Source organism: Uloborus diversus, chromosome 3, assembly GCF_026930045.1.
Source record: "Uloborus diversus isolate 005 chromosome 3, Udiv.v.3.1, whole genome shotgun sequence".
Taxonomy (NCBI): Eukaryota; Metazoa; Arthropoda; class Arachnida; order Araneae; family Uloboridae; genus Uloborus; species Uloborus diversus.
The window spans coordinates 174,593,036-174,610,711 of NC_072733.1; the positions used below are offsets into that span (position 1 = coordinate 174,593,036).

General features: G+C 33.2%; 1 protein-coding gene across 1 annotated transcript in view; it reads right to left on the minus strand.

Moving 5' to 3' along the window:
- The window catches only part of LOC129219299 (serine/threonine-protein phosphatase 6 regulatory subunit 3-like), a 129,909-nt gene that overhangs the window by 21,975 nt on the left and 90,258 nt on the right, over nucleotides 1–17,676 (minus strand). Inside the window, exons 19-21 of the mRNA XM_054853641.1 lie at nucleotides 10,636–10,751; nucleotides 10,439–10,557; nucleotides 3,636–3,786 (exon numbers count right to left, since the gene is read on the minus strand). Of these exons, the coding sequence (XP_054709616.1) occupies nucleotides 3,636–3,786; nucleotides 10,439–10,557; nucleotides 10,636–10,751 (386 nt within the window). The remainder of the gene's footprint in view (nucleotides 1–3,635; nucleotides 3,787–10,438; nucleotides 10,558–10,635; nucleotides 10,752–17,676) is intronic.

A 17,676-nucleotide genomic window follows, 5' to 3' on the forward strand; every position in this document is an offset into this window, starting at 1 on the left:
GTATTTCTTAATTGCAATTTATATTGATTTTTTCACAAAGATAGAAATTAAGAGAAGGTACAACTATGAGGTAGGTTAAAGCCATTAAAAAACCCTTGTTTTTAAAATCATATTGTCAATTCCAGTACCTTATTAAATATACATGTAAGGACTGTTGCAAGAAAATTTAAACAAACAATAAAATTTACAAAACTTCACATACATGACTACTTAAGTTACAAGGGCAGAGGAGAAATGATATAGAAGCACCAAAAATCCAAATCTATTCAGTAATTTATAACATTGAAAACTTTTAACTTGAAGTTAAAAAAAAAAATCTGATCATAACTACAAGTCTTATTTGAAGCCATTTATGGTCACTGTAAGTGCGAATAAGGTTCTTGAAAACAACAAAAAGCAATAGTGCAAATGGATTAAGAGGATGGAAGGGAAAGTCATGGACTGACATCTTTTTAAAAGACATACAAGAAAAATAGACGTAATTGTAGTCCAAAAACGTAATTGTAGTCAACTTTCAATGATGCTATGGAGAAGAGTTTTAGGGGGAGAGCTCCTGGATAGTTTTTGAAATTGAGGCCCTTAATATTAAATATAATAAAGTTTGTGGAACTTTGGTTATGTCAGTGCGAAGAGAAGTTCTAGGCCCTCCTTCAGTTATTTTCTGAAATTGAAATTCCAGAAACGCAGCGGTAGATGATGTTATCAGTGGGTCCAGAGGGTTCTCCCCCAGAAAAGTTTTTGATATTGAAATCGTAAAAACGAAATTTCAGATGATCTTTCATGTTATTAGAGGGAGGGGTGGTTCACGGGATCTCCGGAATTTTTTAAATTGAAGTTTAAGAAGCAAAATTTTTGACGATCTTTAATGATGTTGAGGGGTTGTTTCTTGGGGGTTTGAATGGGTGTGCTTTACTGCAGATTTTTCAAATTTGAAGTCCTAAATACATAGTTGTAGGTCATCTTTGATGATAAGAGGGGAAGAGATGGGGTTCCGGAACTCTCTTCCAGAATTCTTTCAAAATTAAAGTTTCGAAAATATGCTTCTAGGTCACATATTTTTATTTATTTGAAATATAAGCATTTGATGCCCTAGTAAATTTTTTTTATCCTTTTGGACTGAGTTGTTACTTTTCAATGATACTTTAGGTCTTTATTTCTCCACTTTATTTAATTTTAAATATCTTGTCTGTTAAATCGCTTGATAAAGTTTTCGTTTACTTTTGTTCTCCATTAAAACACTTAGAACTAGTATTGTGATTATTCATTAGATTAAAATATTTTAAATACTGCTCACTGTATTTTAACTTTTTTTGTATTTAAAACATACTTAGGCGGTCCACATATTTATTTTTCTCCACTTAGCTGTAGGTCTCATGATGATAATTTTACCAACAAAATTAGAAATGTAAATAAGTCGGCAGCCTCAACGAAGGTATCATGATTATTTATCCATTTATTTTTAAAATTAGACTGAAATTTATCTGTCTAATAAAATTTTTTTTTTCAGACGCTAAAAATAATTTTAAAAAGAAGATCTCACATCTTAATACACTGAAGAGTTTTTTTTTCTGTTAATATTTGCTTAATGGAGGCAAAAAAAATTCCCAGGGCAGGCGGCGCCTCCCCTGACCTACCCCTTGCTACGGCTCTGACAAGAAATATCCACATGGTACAATTCAAGTCTTATTGGAGGTCGACTACTATTTTTTGTTTATAAGTTTCTTGGAAACACATGGTTCCTTTTCTTTTTTTTGGGGGGGGGGGGGGAGGGAGGGATGAAATGGTGCAGAATCATACATAAATTTAGTTTGAAGCAAGTTGGCACAAAATATCATTTTTGGTGTTCTTTAGCACACACTTGGCCCTGTTACATACTAATAGATACGTTCAGGCATTTGACCCTAATATTATATGGGTAGTAAAGGTTTAAAAACTATTTTTGATACTCATAGCTAAATAAAAGTAATCTACAGTGGCTCCCAAAAGTGTTTGTACACTTTGAAATTTTTTAGTAAAACCAAAATAACTCAAAACTGAATTTGAATATGAAGTCCAATATTTTTTCACATTATTCCTATGTCATTCTAAATATAACCCATTGGTTTTTTTCACAATATTGACGGATCTTCTTTTTGAAATGGGTCAGAAAACGAAGAGACAGAAAAATAACACACCACAAAAGTCATCGCACACTCAAATATTTTCGAATAAATTCATGATTAAAATTATCATATGCCGTTTTATTGATATTTTTGCATTGTGTTGACCCTTATAAATCATTTGGCTTTAATTTTTTGTTTTTTTATTCCTTAATATATTGCTTATTACTGTAAAATGGCTGGTATTCGTAAAAAAACGCAAACGCCATTCAAAATTTGAATTTTCCCACAGTAGTGGTAAATTGGTTTGAAATGTCTCTAAATTAGTTAATTTATTTGTTTGTATAGTAAAGTGCTTGCAAAAATGCTTTAAAGAAAGGAATGGGACCAAAAACAAGATAAGAAAAAGTCAACCGGCAAAGTTGACAAAACGTGATCGTAGATTTAATGTTAAAAAAATTTATGAAAAATACACATTTGAGTACTGTAAAAGTTTCTGCAGAGTTAAATGGAACATTTTACATTTAATTTTCACCTAAAATTGTTCGCCAAGTTCTTTGATAGCTGGATTAAATGGGACCTTTTCCCGCAGAAATTTTCTCGGTCGTGCGAAAACAGAAAGCTCACGCTTTTCGTCCCAAAATCAATGTTAAATAAGCTAAAAACAGTTGAGAATCATGTGTTACTTACAGATAAAAATTAATTCAACATTTTTGGTTACATTGTTGTATAGCTGTAAGTAGAAGAAAAAATTAGGAAGTTAATCTTAAGAACTTAGTTGGATAAGTTAATCAGGACGGTGAAGGTAATTTAGTGTGAGGGTGCATATCAGCATCAGCACTTGGTAGTTTGTAATTTTTTGATGAAATAATGAATCATGCTGTCCTTTAAATATTTTAAAAACCAGTTTTGAACTCTTAGCCAAAAATTTGGTTATTGGAAACAACTTTGTTTTTTATCAAGATAACGATAAGAAGCACACGGTTTTCAACGTTTGAGTCTAGTGCCTCGAAAGTTGTCTCAAAGTTTAGAAAATACCCCCTCAATCTCCAGATTGTAACTTAATGTAACGTTTTTAGAGATATCTGGTGGCTAGATTACAATATAGGGCTTTTAAATGAAAATAGAGCTAGAAATAGTAATACTCGAAGTGTGGTAGAACACTTATTCAGAAATTACGCTAAAAAAAGAAAGAAAAAGAATGAAATCTATTCCCAGACGTTTAAAAGGTGTTATGAATACTCTATGATATTCTACTAATTAATAACTTAATCAAAAGTTAGATTATTCAATAATATATAGACATTTTATTAAGTGTACGAAGACTTTTGTGAGATAAAATTTCCGGCACTTTTCGGTTTTTGATTTAAAAAAAAATAAATTTTCATGCAGTTTTGTTAAAAATTGATCATAGATCTTTTAATTAAATACCTGTTCCGAAATATTAATTCTAACCAATGATTTGGGGCCTATTTCTTTGAAAGTCGTAGGTGTACGAAGACTTTTGGGAGCCACTGTATATATAAAGAAAGATACCGATCAGATGTGGAAGCCCCAAATGAACTAAAATTGCTGAAATCAGCCCAACTGCATTGCTCATCTGAAGAAGAGTTTGCAACATCTGCTGATTCCCAAGGATTTGGTATGTTTGCGGGGGCCACGTCCATTGGAACACCATCAAAAATACCTGGGAGGAAAAATCAGGAAAGTAAATATCTAGATCAACATTTTCTAGTTTAATATTAAATAGTGATACAATACAATATTCGAGAAAATGAGTACGTCATAACATATTCAAAGTTATAATATCCATTTTACATTTTACTTCAGTATCAGTTGCACAAACACTTTTCTGAAACTTTACCAAAGAATTTTTTAAGCTGAAATTAACAAATAATTCAGAGAAAATTGGACTTAAAATCATCAGAAATAAATTACTAGCTTTAAATGTTGTGAAAGAGAGTTTGAAAATAAATTTTAATAAATAAAATCTTTTGCATATAATAACTTGTGGTTCTAGGAAAAAACGTCCCCAGCAAAACGTCCCCGGAAGAAAAGTCCCTGGAAGTAACGTCCCCTATGAAAAAACGTCCCCTAGAAAAAACGTCCCCCATGAAAAAAACGTCCCGTATAAACAAAATTGAGATGCTAAGTTTTTTTAATCATTTTATGCAATTTATTAAAACTTTAGCAGCATTTTGGTTGAATACATTGAATTAAGAAAGGGTTTTAGTGGCGCCATCTATTAAGTATCTAGTTAACAAGAGACATACATCATTGCCTTTATGAATTGCTTCAACTCCCTACAATAGTACGGCTCTAGTTAGCCAGCTAGCTAATAGATGGCGTCACTAAAATATTTTTGATTTCATGTGTAGTTTTCTTGGCGCTTTAAGTTAAAAACTGAATTTAGAATTTTTTACGGGAAATTTTTTCTCTGTTTTCTCTTATCGCCAGTATCTCTCGCACATTGACGCTATTTAATTACTATAAAACAGAGTGTTCAAACAAATGCTGAACAAAATGCAATTCGTCAGTGGAAATGGTAAAACACTTTGCATCTCACTTTTGTTTATACGGGACGCATTTTCAACGTTTTTTCCTAAGGGACGATTTTTCCTAGGGGACGTTTTTTCCCGAGATGTTTCATCCGGGGACGTTATTTCCGGGGACGTTTTACTGGGGACGTTTTTTCCTGTCACCATAACTTGTACTCAATAACCATATTAATTTTCACTAAGATCAAGCTGTTATAGATTTCTGCTTCAATCCATGAATTAAAATCTCATTGAAACTACAGAATACACTTGAAACTCGACATACAAACTGTAATTGCAAATAACTATTAACTGATTCAAAATGCGAGTTTGCAAAGTCTACAAACTATGACAAAGAATATAAACATTACTTGTTGGATTTTTTTTTTTTTTAGAAAGTGGAGAATTTTTTAACTGCACTCCACAACAGTGGAAAACTTTAAGTAATAAATATTGATGAGAATAGAGTTCATTTTTGTAAAGCTCATATAATTAATACCAGGTATGTGTGGCGGCCCAAGTGAGTGCCCAAGCAGTTGTTATGTATCTGATTGTCTTCATATTATTACTTATACTTAATAATATTTATTTGTAGTATACCTGTGTTTTCAGAGTAAAAACTTAATTCTAGTTACTGTCATGTTGAATAGAACATTTTTTATGCAGAAAAAACAAATATGTAACACAAAATACTGATTAATTAAAAATTACATTGGAAATGCACATTAGTAATACGTTAAAACAAATGATGGCTGAAACTGGGGTCAAAAATATATAGCATTATAAAATACTACTAAGATAAACCATGTAAAGCGTTTTTAGAAGCGAATACTGCATTTAATTTAACAGTTCATTTGTAAAATATGTATTCCATTCGTCGTTCATTACAGCAAAATATTCAAAAATAGAATTGAAAAACGTGTTTCCTCTCTTTCAGAGCATTTAACAGTTCACATTAATTGAAATCAGTAGATTAGAAAGCCGCTTTTGTCCGGTCCAAATTCAAAAAAAGCTAAGAAGTCAGACGATTTCAAAAAAAGCGAATATGGCAACCCTGCAATCTCTCCATGCTTGGAACTGTTTGCTCGGTTTCGAATCTGAAGAAACCCCAACAGAGGTCTCTTATCATTAGATAACAGCCACAGCAATACTGTGTTGTCATAGCAACACCCCTTCAGTCTTCCTCATGCATGGGCTATTCGACTTGTTGCAGCAAGTGGTTCTGTCATTCCTTTCTGCAGATACTTGCTCCAGGGAAATCACCGTTTGGGTGACTAATAAATGTTTTTATACTTATTTTTAGTGAAAGTCACAATAAGAAAAAACTTATAATTAATACTTCCTGTCAATTATGAGCATACAAATGAGAAATGAATTTTTTTTTTTTTTTTTTTTGAGTGCCCAATCTCTGTTTGACTTGCATGGCTGGACCTCAAGTCACTGATAAATACTAGGGGTGCGACACCGATGTCAATGTTTTGGAAACATCGATGTTTTTGTTAAAACATTGATGCTTTTAGCATTGATGTTTTACTTTCGATGTTTTTGGACCATCGATGTTTTGGTTTCGATATTTTGGTTTTGATGTTGATGCTTCTGCATTTTAACTGAAAATTATCATAAAATTTGCTTCAATTTTCTCGCTAGGTAATTAAGTTTACTTATGAAATTGCCAAAAATAATAATAGTTTTTTTGCACTATTTTATAAGATCAATTTTTCTGTGTAGAGGATGATTTTTGGGAAGATCACTACAAGAGATAGAAGATTAACTAGAGAGTGAGGAAGAGGTCAAAGCTATTGGAAGAACCTGACACTGGTAGTCAGTGCCAGAACTTGCAGTCTATTTTAAAGCTCCAGTTCTTAAACTAAAGGAAAATCCTATACGTTACTACGGTGAAAAAGTTATAACTTTAAAAATTCAGAGCTGGTAAAAGCTGCTTTAAAGTGTTTCATACTGATGGCAACTTCTGTTCCATCGGAAAGAGATGTTTCTCTGACTGGTGGAATAGTCTGCGAAAAGAGAAAAGCACTTCTAGGAGACACAGTAAACAAACTTCTTTTTCTCCAAATTGTCAACACCAATATTCGGGGTTACTAATCGATTTCCCCCAACAAGTCCTCCCTCTATTACTTGCAATTTGGGTTTAATTATTAAGTAACAGTACGATACATATTTCTTGCTCTTAAAAATAATTGTTAGAGTTAATTTTGTATTTTTAAATGTGCTTATTATAGCAACTTTTTCTCATCATTCAACTGACGGTAAGTGCTATGATACATTTTTTCCTTGATTCTTTTTTGATGTAAATTTACATTTAGTTTCATTCAGTTTGAAAATATTTCTTTATAACCATAACTAGTTTGTATTGATTGATGCTTGTCTTATTATCAATTTTTGTCCTACTATAATACCAAAAGGTTGCGAAACTATTCTTATTAAATTATATTCATAATTTGAGGTTCCGTATTTTCAATATATTCGTCAGGTACGTATTCTTTTGTATTGTTTAAATTAGTGTAGTATATTCAAAAATGTATATTATACATTGATAAAAAGATTGATGTTAGGAAACATCGATGTTTTTTGGTCGATGTATCAATGCCATCGATTTTTTAATTTCTAACATCTATGTTTTGCCATCGATGTCGCACCTCTAATAAATACAGAATTAGTATATGTGAGCATTTTTCAGTAAGGAAATTTTTAAATTATGCTTAGACATTTACCTTTTGTTTGGAAAAGATTGTTGAAAAAACTTCGATGTTAAAAAAATATTATTTACAGTTTGAGATAATTTGTAAGTGTTCCCATATGGAAATTTAACAATCTTCAAAAATAATACATCAGTATTTGCAAATAAAATTAACTTTCAATTACTCCTAAAAGTACTACTCAGCAAAACAAGTTATGCATGTATATATTACATAGACATACGTGGGCCATCCAGAAAGTAGTACCCGTTTCCGCTGCATGAGGCGCTGACGACGCGAATAGCAACCGGTCAAGGTAAGACCGCTTCAGTGGCTTGTCTGCCTTCTCTGTTGCAAGTTCCGTGACGCTAGCATTGCCTGTGTTGTTTCTGTGGCCGTTCATAATGTTTAAAAAAAATGAGAATGCCGCCAGTTCTGAAGTGAGGGCTGTTATAAAATTTCTTAACGCAAAAAACGTTCGATTTTGTCTATTGTTTGATGGCGTCATTCTCCTCCATCACAATGCCAGGCCTCATGTAGCAGAGATAACACAACAACTTCTGCAGCAATTCAATTCGGAACTCCAGCGCTCGAATACGCTACCTTGCGGTGATTTACAAAACTGCCGAATGAACTAAAACATTGCCACGTTTTAGTTCCATGTGTGTCTGTTGACGTAAACACAGGCAGTTTGTTCTGAGTATTTATTAACGCAATCGATGTGTCTTAGTTTGCTTTCAGCTACAGAAATTAATTCGTCCCCTAAGAGTATTCTCGAGCTTCTCAAAATAATGTTAGTTTTCCTTATTTCTTTCAAAAAAGTATTAAATGGTGGACGCGTAAACAAGAAAACTCTGGATTAACAAAATTGGATAACGTTATACCAGGTAAAATTTTTTATTGTATGAATTTGTAAGAATATGAGCTTTTTTTAATCTTAAATTAATTTAACTAATCATATTTTACAGCAGCATTTAGTTGGAATGGACAGTATGCAAAATATTTTCTTGGATTTATTATCGTAGAACAAAATGAAAAATGTTTAACCTAGAAAGAATTTACTTTATTCCTTTTATTCTCAGCTGAAAGGTTTCGCCAAATTTGTTTAGGGTTATAATTTTGGTATTGTGCGAGCAAAGTAGCCTTGGCGAGATTTCGCGTTTTTAGTTAAACCATTTTTAATTTTTATCATGAGTGGAATAAAATGGTAGTAAGATTACAGAATTCGATAAGTGAAAAGAAATAATGGTCAATCAACTGAAAAGAAAACTACCACCATATATCCGTGAGAATTTTGTTGATGATTTGCATAATATGACACAATTAAATCGTAACTCAGAAATTAGAAAAATCGAAACAGAAAATTTTTAAATGAACCGATTAGGGAATTCGAGAGAAATAACTCAGCTACAAATGGAAAAAAAATAAGCGCTAGCCAAGCAAGGCAAAGAAGTATCATCTTCTTTCGATAATAATTTGTAATGTCATATTGAATTTTCTAGCATTAATTGTTGTTCTTGTCAGGCCACAATTATTAATTAGTTTTATCAAGAATTGATAAATATCGAATTCAACATCATGGAAATAGCTGCTTAGAACTACGAACTACGTAGTTTGCATTAATCTTTGACGTTTAGTAATGCTTCTTGAATTCTCATTTCTTTCTACGTGGGCCAGAATATCCACAAGACTTTGAAAATTAATTTAAAAAGAATAAAGCGAAAAAAATCATACGTACGAACAAAAATCACAACACTTTTAGCATTTTCTTCGTTACCATGTGCGTTTGTTTTAGTTTTCAATTCCGCCATTAGACAGTGACTTCAGTGCCCCCTATAGTTCGTTGGAGTTGCGAATTGTGAAATATTCGACCATCCACCGTTAGCTCGGACTTGGCCCCTTCAGATTTTCATCTCTTTACAAAACTTAAAGGGTTTTTGGCGGGAAAAAGATTTGACAGAGATGAAGTACTTAAAGAAGGCGTGACTACGTATTTCAATCGGCTGGCCGCAGAGGAATATGATGCTATAATACAAAAACTTGTCATACGTTATGACAAATGCTTAAATTTGCCTGGAGATTATGTGGAGAAGTAGTTTAAGGTATGCTCTTTTACATAAAAATGTTTACATTTGTTGATATTTACTTCTGTGTCTTTATTTCGCAAATGGGTACTACTTTCCGGATGGCTCTTGTATACAGAAGTCTTAAATGTACCTCCAATGACAAAAAGCGTACATTAAAGTTTGATGCAATGTAATAATACTAACTTGAAATTAGTGTGACATCAAAAATGTATAATTGTTACACAACATTTAAAGAATTGTTCCTGTGAATTTCAGATAGTTAATGTATCTTTTTAACTCATAAGTAGGTCATTGTGGTGAAAAGATGTTTTGTTTCATTCAGAATGATTGCTGTTATGATAAAGAAGCAAGTTAGCAAGTAGCACTAGTCACTTTCTTTCTTTTTCTTTTTTCAAATTTAATGATTATTTTTAAGGAGGTGAAAATCAGAGTTAAGCTGAAAATCAGGACACAGCCTAAAAAATCAGGAAGCTCCTGGAAAAAAACAGTAGATTTGGCAGGTGGCATTAATGAAGTCAAAATATATGGAGAAGTCAGTTTCTACCAAAAAATGAATAAGTAAGAAGAAAACTATCCAAAAACTAAAACATTTCTGCCTTCTTATTATTGAAAAAAAAAATGCATCCCTTTAACATGCAATTGATTGAACAATTAATAATAACAAAGGTGCACAGTTTCTGTATGTTTCAGAAGTACTTTTCCATGCAGGTGCACATCATAAAATTGCTATGGTCCCTTTTAATCATATACCTGATAATATTTCATTTGCAACCAGAATCCAAAATTCATCAAAATATTTTTTAAATTGTAAATAACTAATAGTTGTCTTAATTACTATGTTTTTTGACTTATAATTTATTGTCTCTTTATAGTTTTCTCCCTTATTTTCCTCCTCTCTCTAATGCCTTTGAAAAAATTAGTTTCTTTCAAAAGTTTTCGAAGTTCAAGTTAACAATAATTATAAATACATCTGCTTTTTTATAAACTATTTTTTCCAGTTAAATAACAAAATAAATTGTTACCTTCTTGATTATCTACATCCATTTTCATTTCTTCAGAAGGTAACACTATAGGCGCATTATCTGATTCAAAAACTTGAGACTCTTCATCTGAGTCACTACTGTTTTCTTCAGATGACTTGCTAAAGACATAGAAAAAAATTCATTAATGAAGATAAAAAATTTATACATGCATAATAAAGCAAAACATGCAATTCTACCTCATTCTAAAGCATGTGCTGAAAGTTGGTGAGTTCTCCCTATCAGCCCATAAAACTGCATCACCTTCTGAATTAGCTTTCATTCGGCAAACTTCTTCAAACAATTCTGCACTTCTCTAATTAAAAAATAAAAAAACAAAGAAAAAAACATTTCCTTCTATGAAATATCAATGTACATTTTAGCTTGATTTAGTGCAAAATTTAAAACAATTTTGAGTCTCATACAGAATGTGAAATGATCAAATTTGCTCCCTTTCAAAGGGAGAAGAAACTATTTGTCTTTCAAAATTTTTATAACAGATCAATAACTGCTTCAGAAGAGAAACAGCATAAAATGATTGAAATATAAACTACATCCTTATCAGATATATTGAAAGTTTGAATCATATTAGAAACAAATTTAATATAATCAAGATTCTGAGAAAATTTTCACTTGAAGTTGAACCACAGGAAGCAAAAACAAAAATATTATGTGTTAAAAAATATTAACAAATCAGCAAGAAATAATCAATAGCAGTAGCTATCAATTACAGCACAAGTGGTTTCAATCATAGGATCCCCAGATTAATGTTTCCGGTAAGGTTCAAATAAGAGGCCAACTTAAACTAAAGGGGTCATTCCATGTCAAGTGTCCTATATTCAGACAAGGTCCACACTCGACCTTCTCCAATTTTCATGAAATTTTTATTGAATGTACACAAAAGACTTAATAAAGCTAGGTCAAATTTCAACTCTTTAGGTGGTATGGTTCTGCCAAATATCCATAGTTTTGTAAAGGCCTCTTTTTCGTATCGCTACTGGAACGACAAAACCACCAAAAAAAAAAGCTCTTTCATTGCTCGCGACCTGAGATGGCTACAAAACTGATATTTGGTGTTTTGCATTAACTTTTGGGGTAGAAGTGCCTAGTTGCATAGCAAAAGCTCATAGCAAGGTACATTTTTCACGATTTGCTGCCAAAGATGGTTAAAAATCACATTTTCACAAATTCCAACCATGCATCATTGGCTTGTATCTGCTGAGAGAATAGCTTAATGAAGCTTATTTTTTCCTGGCTTGTAGCCTGTTGTTGTGTCCGAAAGGTATGCAAGTGGCATATTGATAGCTCAAATAATTGTTGAATTATCCAAGTTGAAAATCCAGCCAAAAAAATTTTGTTATCTTTTAATGGCATATTCACCCTATATTATTTTTATCTCTCTGCTTCCTACTTAAAGATTTGTATAAGAATTGAGTGTTTACTTACGGCATTCGGCCGCATGTTATATCAGTAGGCATCCGGTAAAAATCCTCCATCAAAGTTAAAGTTCGAATACGTACTTCCATGTTTTCGCCACTTGGTGGCGCCTTCGTCACGATGTCTCATCAGCGGGAGAGTTGTAGAAGGTTCAAGAAGTTGTTACATCGATCATACTTGGTACACGTGGACCAATGAGCATTGAGCACGTCGTTTAGAACTTCTGTTCTTAAGGGGAATCGCCGTTACGTTCAGAACAATCGGGCAATTGATCTCCGTCCAAGTATGTGATCTGTGAGCCATCAGAGCCATGTGAAGGCTTGTTTGCAACCAGTTCGGAAGTTGTATCAACGTGAGTAAGGCATGGAAGGATAGCAGAATGTTCAGCCTACCTCCAAGTTGTAAGATGCTAAGTTGAATTTCTCCATGTTGGTAGTATAAGGTTTGAACTTCATCTAGTCATTTTGCCCACTACTTGAAAGTTTTTACTCAAGGTTGTAAACAGGATTAGTATTAGGCAGCAAATGTAGGGTATGATATAGTGCAATATTTAAATATTTTTTCCTGCTATTTTAGTTAATGCAATAGTCTAAATACCCAATGGCCCAGTTCATTCTTTATTCTAACAAATGTTTTTAATGTTTTATTTACATAACATTTTTGCCTCAATTAAAGGCTTTTGTTGTCTTACATAATCGATTCTTTCTTGCAACTTTTGGCACAATTACACTCACAATACGTGAGTCTTCTTTAACAATGCAACAGAGAGGTTACGGGCATTTGTTTAAGTGTGTTGTCTAGTTATAAATTATGATAAAAGTCAATTATTGTCGAAACAGTCGATTATTCACATTCATGTAGGATGTTTTGCTTTTGGCCTCGAATGTTTAGTCGATGTTTTCAATGGTGCAGATAAGCGATAGATATCGTTGGGGGGGGGGGGGCTGTCAACAAATGAATCATGAATTATTTGGCAAATGTTGGACTTTGAAAATTATTGTCAAGATTTTGAACTTGGGAAAATTCTTGAAATTTTGTGGACTTAGAAATCTTTTTTGAGTTTGGACTTAAAAATGTTTTGAATTTGGACTTAGAAATTTTTCAGGGATGTTGAAACTTAGGAAATTTTTGAAACTTAGAATTTTTTTTGAACTTAGAATTTTTTGAGCTTGGAGATTCTTTGGAAATTTGGACTTTTGAATTCTTCGCTGGAGTTGTTTAGGATTTATGTTTTTTTTTTTTTTTTGGACTTTGACTCAATCTTCTTGGTCTGCGTTCAACAGTTGTGTTATTTTCGCTTCAAATAATAATTAGTGGACACAATGGCAACTACAGTCCCTAATATTGCCTTACAGCGTGAAGATAACTATGTTCAATGGAGTTCAGACATTAAATTTGTTTTACTCGACAAGAATGCATGGCACATGGTGAGGAAGTGTTACCAATTGTCAATGAGAAAGCAGGAGTCACTGAAAGAGATGTAAAGGATTTCTTGGCTCGTCAGCGAATGGCGTTGTCCCTCATCTACTTAAGCATAGAGCCTCGTTTGAGATCTATCATAGAAAATTGTTTTGACCCTCAGGAATCCTTTAAGAAATTACGTGAACATTTTTTTCCAGCCAACAAGTCAGTCCATATGAGCTTATTCACTGAGCTAACAAGTTGTAGAATGAAGCCAGAAGAACCCATTGATATAGTCTCTGGAAAGAATTAAGGCAATTGACCCTGATTTTTCTGAAAAGTGTTTATGTTTTCAACTGTTACGGTATCTTCCAGTTAAATTTGAGTCAATTAGCAGGAGTATATTAGCTAAAAAGGAAGCTGATTTTAAACTTAAAAAGATTGTCTCTGAACTAATCTGTGAGGAAAGTCGACTCAAGTTGAGGGAATTGGATTTACTGCACGATAGCCATGCGTCATCGGTATCCAACACAAGAGCGATGTCCACACCAGCAACCTGCTATAGATGCAAGAAGCATGGACATATTGTAAGAAATTGCGGCACCAACCTGAAGACAGCTTCCAGAGGACGAGGTACCACCAGAGGTTTCCAAAGGAATCATCCCGGGAGAAGAGGAGCTAGGAGGCGTTCCAGATCACCTTCTGCTACTCGATGTGAGTATAGAGCATTTTACATTTCTGAAGCGAACTTTAACAAATTGGACACTAATTCCTCGCGTTTTGTTTTTGATACTGCCGCAAGTCACGATTTTTGTAATGATAAGGACATGTTCTCGAATTTTTCGCCGGTTAATGATCGGAAAATGGCAGTTGCTGTACAATCACATACATTGCCCATTGAAGGAATGGGAGACATAATTGCAAATTTTGGGGGTCGAACCATTAAATTAGTAAATGTATTATATTCTCCCAAATTTAAGACACAATCTTTTGTCTGGTCCAAAATTTGACCATGTAGGAGCTACTTTTAAAGAGGGTAAAGGTTTTATCTAAATTTTTGATCAAGGAAAGTTTCTTTTTAAAGCTACTCTTAAAAATGGTGTAAACTATGTAAATCCAAAAATATCTAGTCATTTACCTAAGAATGTTAAAATTGAAAATAACAATGTTGAAAGTATGAACACTTGGCACTGGAGATTGGCTCATGTAAACATAGAGTACATTAAGCAAACCAGTGATTTACACAGTACCAAAGGCCTTCCTGTATTTAAAGATAAAAGTCTTGATTGTGAAGAGTGTAAATTAAGTAAATTTAAGAGAGTATCATTTAAACCAGTTGATAAAATCCGTTCAAATAAACCTTTAGAGTTACTACATTGTGATGTTTGGGGACCAAGTAACATACCCGGAAGAAAGGGGGAAAGATATTTTCTTTCAGTCATTGATGATTTTTCGCCACGAAGTTCTTTATATCCTATTGCTGAAAAAAGTTAAGTTCCCGAAATTCTAAAGAACCACATTAATAGGGCAGAAAGATTTATGGAATTAAAAGTCAAAGCAGTGAGAACAGACAATGGGGGTGAATTTGTGAATGACAACCTTGATAGTTTCTTTAAAAAGTTGGGCATCAAACATGAATTGACAAACAGTTATAGTCCTGAAATGAATGGGGTTGCTGAAGTGTTCAACCGCACGGTTGTAAATGGCGCTCGGATACTTCTAGTTGAAAGTGGAATGGATCAAAGTTTTTGGCCTGACGCCATGCTCCATTTTGTGTATACATGGAACAGAGTTTGTCATAGTGGACAAAAGAAAACTCCTTTTGATTTTTACGGGGGAGGTATTCCATCAGTCAGACATTTAAAACCATATGGTGTTGTTTCTTATGTAGGAATTCCTAAACAGAAAAGAAGGAAGTTAGATTTAAAGGCCTGTAAGGGTATTTTAATAGGTTATGCTTTTCGTACAAAGGGATATCGTATATGGCTACCTGATGAAAATAGAGTAATAGAAACCATAAACGTAAATTTTAATGAAAAGAAGTTTTTCAAGGATGAGTTCTCCAATTCACGCAGTGGAGCTGTGATGGGCAATTTTGAGTTTACCCCAGGTCTGACTTTTGTAGATGAGGAAGAGGATACAACCCCAGAACAAAGTACAAATGATGAGAGTCCTATCATAGAAACTGAACGACTTGCTCAAAGTGGTATACCATCAGGGGAAGGTGACGACACATCAAGTGATGACAGCTCATATAATTTAAGAGATGCTAAATTTATTTGAAAAGTTTCAAAAAGAAAGGATGGATCACGAAATGACGTATATTTCTTTGAGGAAAACAGTTCAAAAAGACTAAGGTCTCAGCAGGATGTTAAAAGATATTGTATTAAACATGACATTAAATATAGACCAGATTTATTTGATTTTTCTGGAAAGCATCTGTATGAGGGTGTAGTTGGTCAATCACGAGATTCCGAAACTTCAGAATGTTCTGATATATAACTAGATCCTGACATTGTAATTCCTCGTACTTATATACAAGCTCTACAGTCAAACCAAAAGGGGGAATATGAGAAAGCAATGCAGGAGGAAATAATGGTTATGAAAGATAGACAAGTTTGGGATTTGGTGGTTTTGCCAGCTGAAGCACAGCCTGTGGGTTGCTGCTGGGTATATAATGTTAAGAAAAATGAAAAGGGTGAAATTGTACGTCTAAAGGCTAGGTTGGTCGCTCAAGGATTTAAACAAATTAAAGGTCAGTCTTATGATGAGACATTTAGCCCAGTAGTCAATTTCAGTATTATACGTTTATTCTTTTCATTGTTGGTAGTTAACTTAAAATGGCATAATATACAATGTGATGTAAAAAGTGCCTATTTATATGCATCCATTGAAGAAAATGTGTACATGACACAGCCACCAGGTTTTCTGGAAAAAGATAAAGAACATTTGGTATGTAAACTAAACAGAGCTATTTACGGTCTTCACCAAAGCGGAAGACAATGGTTTTTCGAAATTGAAAATGTTTTAATATCACTAGGTTTTTCTAAATTACAATGGTGTAACTGTGTTTATGTTTTTGAATCAAATGTTGTATTATTGGTTTATGTTGATGATATTGTATTATTTGGAAAAAGTAATGTTCTTATACAAAAAGTTATATCACTACTTAAACACCATTTTGACTTAAAAATTTTGGGAAACACTAGAAAATTATTAGGAATAGAATTTGAAAACAAAAATGATTGCTTAGTAATGCATCAAAAGAATTATATTCAGGAAATATGTAATAAATTTAAGGAATATAAATACCCTATTTCATCATTACCTATAAGTAAAGGTGTAATATATTCAAAATCTGACTGTCCCGGTAATGATAAAGATATAAAAGTTATGGAAAGTATCCCGTATAGAAACTTTTTGGGTTGCTTATCTTTCTTAGCTAACAGAACAAGACCCGACATAAGTTATGCGGTAAATATATTTAGTCAATTCCAAAATAACCCAGGTTTTTCTCACTGGGAAGGGCTACTTAAACTTTTAGGATATGTTGCATACACCAAAGATTTACAATTAAAACTAAAGTGTAATAAAATTCAGCTAATTGCTAACTCTGATGCAGATTTTGCTACTAATCGGGATGATAGGACATCAATGGGGGGACAATTAATTTTTCTTGATGAATCGCCTATAGCTTGGCGTGCTTTTAAAGAAAAGAGCGTTAGCCTGTCAACTATGGAAGCGGAATTTGTGGCAATGACTTAACACTAGAACAACTGACATTTTCTGTATACCTAGAAAGACTGAAGGGGCCAGTGTGGCCCCTACCCATTTTTGGAGTGAATTCTTTTAAAAATTCTTCCCGAGGGAGTCCACATGCCTGATACACCTTCTTTCATGACTAAATAAAAACTTAGTACTTAATTATTTTTAGTTTTTCTCTCTATACTGGGCAAAAGGTTGAATTAGTTTTCCTTTCTAAGAGCAATGGCCACCGTTAGGATGGTAAGCAGTCGGTACTGTTTATAGCATTTGGATATACAACCGGCTGCATAAAGAGGAAGTTACGGGTTAAACTAGAGTGAATGGCATTTTTTTATGCTACAACAATTAGGAAAAAGGAAAAAAATTAAATTTTTAATTGTCAAAATGCTTAGGGGCCACTGTGGCCCCTCCCTTCTTTCTAGGTATAAGGATCAATATTAACAGTACTATGAGGCGAATGATTAAATGATTAAACAAGCATTCAAATAGTGTCATATAATGAAAAGTCAGAAAATTCCTTTAAGTTCCGTTAGATATTATCCGAGTTATTAAACAACAAACTACGCGAGGGGCCACACAGGCCCCTCCGTCTTTTTAGAGTTAAGCCGCCAAAGAACTAGTATGGTTTCATAGGGTAC